The sequence below is a fragment of the Rhipicephalus microplus genome, chromosome X (genome assembly GCF_043290135.1).
Source record: "Rhipicephalus microplus isolate Deutch F79 chromosome X, USDA_Rmic, whole genome shotgun sequence".
In the NCBI taxonomy this organism is placed as follows: domain Eukaryota; kingdom Metazoa; phylum Arthropoda; class Arachnida; order Ixodida; family Ixodidae; genus Rhipicephalus; species Rhipicephalus microplus.
In genome coordinates, this window is record NC_134710.1 from 288,072,899 (window position 1) to 288,078,898 (window position 6,000).

Below are 6,000 nucleotides of genomic sequence, written 5' to 3' on the forward strand. Positions count from 1 at the left end.
GTTCACTCTTCTGCATTAGATTACGCAGAGCTGCACCCATCCTCTTCTGAACATGGTTGAGGCATTCTTTGACGACAGGGACTAGCTCATAAACATTCTCTTGTTGAAAGGCAGAATATGTGGCACTATCTCCATCAGATACAATGGTTGTGTAACGGAGGTTATGTTTTGACACAGAACGTGTGAACACAATGCTGCCTCAACATCCATTTTCCTAGACTTCGCATCACTGTTTTTTTGGTACACGTGCTGCTCCAAGCAACTTGCGTAGCCAGTGTGCTCGGGCTTCGGCTCTAACTGGCAGCCGAGGCAGTGATTAGACTACACTAATGCATCTAAGATGAGGCCTGTGTGGTACTCGATGACTGCACCAACTCCAATGTGGGATGTATGTCCACGCTTGTGCCAAGTCCTATCATAGCTCAATGTGATGTCCCTGCAGAAAGATGGGTCCATCTCCTTGTTCGCCTTTCTCACGGCAGAAGCCGATTCTGCGTAGAGTTTTTCCAAGGTCTGTCCTTGTGGTTCTCTGGATTGCTTTAGGTGCTTCTGGAAAGTTCTAAGGTGCAGGCCATGGTGGAACACATTCATAGCAGCCCAAAAGTCGTTGAGGGCAGTCTGCCATTTCCCTGTTTTCTTCACAGCCATAATAGCCCTTGTATTCACGTCATGTCGAAGGCTTCTGACTCGTTCTGGCGAGCAGAACTCTACGAGCTCAAAAGTATTCCACAGTGCTTAAATAATAGCTCAAGCTTCATGGCAAGTCCAAGCTGGGTGCTTCCTTGAAACTTCACCCCACTCGTGCAGCAGCGCGGGCACGGGGTCTTGGACAAAAGGTCGCTAAGGGCATTCCCTTGCACGAGGAAATATTTCTCGCCTTCAGTCGAAGCGGTGGCATCCTCAGGTTCAGGCATCATCTGAAACTTCCTCTCAGTCGCTGGCATAACGCCGAGCTTTTGTTGCACAGCAGCATGTTTGCTGTCCTCCAGGGCTAACTCCTCGCGTGTCCGAAAATGTATCTGCAAGTGCACAGTTGACGACGCGGTCGTACTGTTTGGGGCTGTAATCACTGTGGTTAGTGAGTGCGATGCATCAGGCGCACTTGTACACGAAACACCAACCTCAGTTGTGACAACGGGGTCTTGCGCCGATGGTGTAGCCATCTCGACATCGCGATAAGCGTCAATGCAGTCGTTGTCTTGCAGAGACGAAGCAGAAACTGCTCCACCGAAAGCATCGATGCAATTGTCATCGCGCGTTGCTGCGTGAACAAGCCGCGCCATGCGTATGAGCTTCATCTGACGCTTTCTTGAACCATATGCGTAAATAGTCCCGAACTTTGTTTTGCCCATCATGACTGACAGCACAACAATCGGTCTCCCGTGAGCACGGTAAAAGATCGTAGCACATTCCATTTCTCGCCAGCACCTCAAGCTCTTAGCATAAACTGCGTGAGTGGCGAGGTAAAGACCATGATCATGATGAGCTATGATGAGGCCATGACAATTACAAGCAAAGCACTTCACGAGATCTGGTGACTGAAAATCGCCGTAGCACGAAGCCACAACAAACGAGCATACTTGGATGCACCACATATTTTTTACTGTTACCGTATATGAATTTTTTGTAACTTTGTGCCTAATTTTGATTTTTTTCAATATTATTTCAGGCTCCTGAACGTAAAGCATTCCACTTCAAGCCTTTTGTGATCCCAAGGGAGCTGCAAAAGAACCTTCCCTACAAGGACAAGCCAAAGGTGAAGTCTGTGACAGAGGGAGGCAATGCTCTTGAACGTGTGGCGGTTGTTCTGGAAGAATCGGAAAAAGAGGTGAAGTAGCGTTTTTTCATGTGCAATTGAGGTTGATGTACACATCACAGAACGTGGCTATATTGTTGTTTTATGCCTGCCATTTCAGAAGCTTAAGTTAATGCAAATGATGAAGACTGTGCACAAAGAGAAGCTGCGGAAGATGAAAGACAAGGTAATTCAACGGGTACGACAGCATCGTGCTGAATGTCGGAAGAGCGAAATGAAGCAGCTTAAGCGGCAGAAGGAGCTCAAGAAAAGGATCTGCAAGGCTCTGAGCAGAGGAAAGAAGCCACAAGCAAAGACATGAAGAGCCACAACATTCTAGTTCTCTTTAATTTGTACATAAGGTTAGAATAAAGGAATGTACATACAAGGCACAATAGGAACGTTTACACTTGTGTATGCCTTATCAGGAGCTTGCGTACCCCAGTTCTGGATCATCACCCCTGAGAACTATGCCATGACTGCCACATTGTGCATGCTCACCTCTTGCAGGTGGGTGCCTACAACATATTGGTAAAAAAAAAAACTTTAGCATTGCAGGCTGAGCACTCTTCCAGCTAATGTTCGTTGCGTGGCACTAAAACAGCTTGGTTCCGAGGCTTGTGACTAGGTTGAATTGGAGGCGAGACAACTAGCATCAGGCCAAAAAAAAAAAAAAGTCAGGATTATTGCTTGGAATAAGTACACAGTTGGGGCTAGTCTAGATACTGTTAATTTCCTACAGATTTTTAGTTAGAGCATACCTAGCACATTGTACTATATTGCATGGTACCATGTTATCAAGATACCTGGAAGATAGATTTCTGGTGGTGACGATCAATAGCATTACTTCTTTGAAACAAAAAAATCATTACTTGGGCTCCACAAGGCTCAGTTATTACTAGGTTCCCTTCTTTTTTTGTCACCGCCACGTTCCGCAACAACCCCAAATTAATAACATGCCCCCGCGCATGGTAAAATTTACGAGCGTGTAAGGTCAAAACATTTAATAATAATTAAAGGGCCATTCACCAGGCCCCATACTAAATTTTAGTTAGACCATGAAAGTTGTTGAGTGTCCGATGAGGAACATTTTTCCCAAAAAACATTTTTTTGAATCTGTTCATTAGGAGCTGAGAAAACAGTCTTTTTGAAGCAGTGCGAAAAGAGGATGAGAGGTGGCGAGCTCGAAACACTTGCCGCTCCTCCGCGTAACCTTCGCAAGCCAAATCTCTTCTCTACCCTCTGCGGCATCTGACCAAGAGGTTACGTGCGCATGACGTGCCTGAACAAGCCCAACCCTCGCGCACGCGAGCGGCATTTTTTTTTTGTTTTTGGCCAGCGTTGTGTTAAGGTATACTGCCTTTTCTGCGGGATCGTTTGGAAACGCTGGTTTGGACGCGGTAGAATAGATGAGCACAATTAGTGCGTGAACGCGTAGGAGCGTTCCACGGTTGTTGTCTGCTCGATGCACTAACCGCGGGGACACGAACGTATGCGAAACGCTGGCACATTAGCCCGTTGCACATTTCGTTGCAATTCGCGGAAAAAATGAAAGACGCGCACATTTCCTTATTGCGTCTCATTATTTATCTCAAGTTTTATTCATCGATTCAAGCAACAAAATACATAACCTACGCATGTCGTGTTAAATATTTTAAGCCATGTCACGTGGTATACTGTTAACAACGTCCAATGCCTCCTAGAAAAACTATGCCTGGAACGTCGCTCTCTTTTCAATTGGGAGCCTCCTGCCAGCACGCCATCTCGGAGGCCATGCCTCCTGCCTTGTGTTGCGACCGGCCGCCGCGTACACGATGCCTATTTACCGCAAAAACAAATCACCACTTACTCCGATTGTTCAGCTAGGCAGATGATAACAGCATACTAGACTATCTTCTTTATGAACTAAGTGCTTTCGAACATCTCGCCGACGCTCCCGATAGTAACATAGAGATTATTTGGCAAAAATTCAAATCAATCGTACTGCACTGCATTCATACATATGTGCCCTCCCGTATAAAGGAGAAAAACAAATGTAATCCTTGGATTACACGCAACATCATACACGAAAAAAGAAAGGTGAAGAGGCTAAGAAAATACTTGAAAACAAATTCCCAGACAACTCGCAAAAACAGGCTCACACTAGCCATAAAAACTATGAAAGCAAAGGCAAAAGCAGATAAAGATAATTACTTTCGTAACACCCTTGGTAACTTTTTGAAGTCCTCTCTGCAAAAATTCTGGAATTACCTTTTGCCAACAGGCGTTTGGTGTGTAGCGACACCACGGACCCGAGCTAACGGGGGAGTTTCTACTCCCTCCCACGCCTAGCCGTGCGTAGCTTTGCCGTGTCCGGGGAAAAGGGGATCCTGGGGGTTGAGCCGACGCTGGGTGATTGGACCGTTAAAGCCCCCCGGCAGAGGCAACACACCCCTTTGGCCCCGGCTTCACGTAGACGGCACCCCTGGGCTGACCCACCCAGGGGAAATCGGCAGTCGCCTTTTCCTATCTCTCTCCCCCTACATCTTCGTCTTTATCTCTTACTATTTATCTGTCCTGTCTTCTACTCTCTTCCGTTTACTTCCAAACTTCCTGGCGGCTAGGGTTAACTCTGTGCAAATAGCCTACCTTGGTCTAGGCGCATTGGGTTATAGTGGCGTTGTACGGCTGGCGTCTGCAGTTTTCAGCATCTGTAAACTTGTAGCGTTCCCTCGTTGGGCTCCGTGGTGGGTGGCCGCCAACGCTGCTGAACAAAAATAAGACCGGCATGCATGGAGCATTCCCTCAACTGTCTGATCGTACCGGCCTAAAGCGGGTACGCACCGACGACATAAACTTCTTCAACCAGCCAATAGAAACTTTTCCCCACTTTCCACGTCATTCACTGTGAAAAAACCGGAAAGCAAGCCAGGACCGTATCTCCTTTCGTAGTTACCAGGTGTCTTACTGAAACTCTCGGGGCTGGATATAAAGTAACCAAAATGGCTAGCGGAGACCTTCTTCTCGAAATTCGGGACAAAGCACAATTTGTAAAGCTAGACAGCCTCTCAACGTTTGGTGACGTACCGATCACCGTAACACCACACAGATCCATGAACATCACTCGCGGAGTGGTATCTGATGCAGACTTACTTGAACTCACCGAAACTGAACTTTTGGAAGGGTGGAAGAGCCAAAATGTCAATAATGTACAGAGAATTATCATCAGAAGAGATAATAAGGAAATACCAACGAAACACTTGAGACTCACGTTTGCATCCAGTAAACTACCAGATTCCATTCAAACAGGGTACACAAAGACATCTATCAGGCCGTATATACCAAACCCTCGTCGTTGCTTCCAATGCCAGAGGTATGGCCATGGCTCTAAAACCTGTCGTGGTCGCCAGACTTGTGCACAATGTGGAGTCCTAGGCCACGTGTCTGAGAACTGCAAACAACCGCCACACTGTGTAAACTGCGAAGGAAACCATGCCGCATATTCACGCTCCTGCACATACTGGAAAAAAGAAAAAGAAATAATTACATTGAAGGTGAAGGAGAACATTACGTTTAAAGAAGCACGGCGAAGAGTCGCTCCATTCTATGGACTTACATACGCTGATGCGGCGCGTCAGGGGGCACCGCCGCACCAGCCCTCGCCACTCCTTCGTCCCGCGCATACCGAGCCGGCGGTTGTGGCACCTGCCCCCAAGGCGGCTGTAGCCCAGGCTACACCGCCTGCTCCCAAACAGAGACCGGAGACTCCAGAGTCTTCGGGTCTCAAGGCCTCCCCTCACCAGGCGAGGCCCGAAATCCGAACTAACAGCCCGCACGTGCGGGCATCCAGTGCCTCCGAGGAGGCAATGGATACGTCGGCACCCTTGGTGCCGAAAGAGCGGCGTGGCTCCTTGGAGCGCGCCAAGAAAACAAAAAAGCAAATAACAGGGCCTGGTGACGGCCCCTTTTAAGTGAACTCAAACTCCCCGTCTAAACAGCCACTCGCTTTTCGTACACACAGCATTATTTTACATTCACCATGAACACTCAAATTATACAATGGAACGTCAGGGGCCTTCTCAGAAACCTTGACGACATCCAAGAACTTTTACACGAACACTCACCAAAAGTGCTGTGTGTACAAGAAACACACCTTAATTCAAAACACACAAATTTTCTTCGTAAATACGTTATTTTTCGAAAGGACCGTGATGATGCCATGACAT

At 47.4% G+C, this 6,000-nt stretch overlaps 1 protein-coding gene across 3 annotated transcripts in view; it reads left to right on the forward strand.

Moving 5' to 3' along the window:
* Positions 1-2,190, forward strand: part of LOC119161430 (ribosome biogenesis protein BMS1 homolog) — a 166,620-nt gene extending 164,430 nt beyond the window's left edge. For all 3 annotated transcript variants that reach the window (XM_075879293.1, XM_075879295.1, XM_075879294.1), the window contains 2 exons: positions 1,670-1,828; positions 1,917-2,190. In XM_075879293.1, the coding sequence (XP_075735408.1) occupies positions 1,670-1,828; positions 1,917-2,117 (360 nt within the window). In that variant the 3' untranslated portion in view covers positions 2,118-2,190. The remainder of the gene's footprint in view (positions 1-1,669; positions 1,829-1,916) is intronic.
* Positions 2,191-6,000: the final 3,810 nt, after the last annotated feature.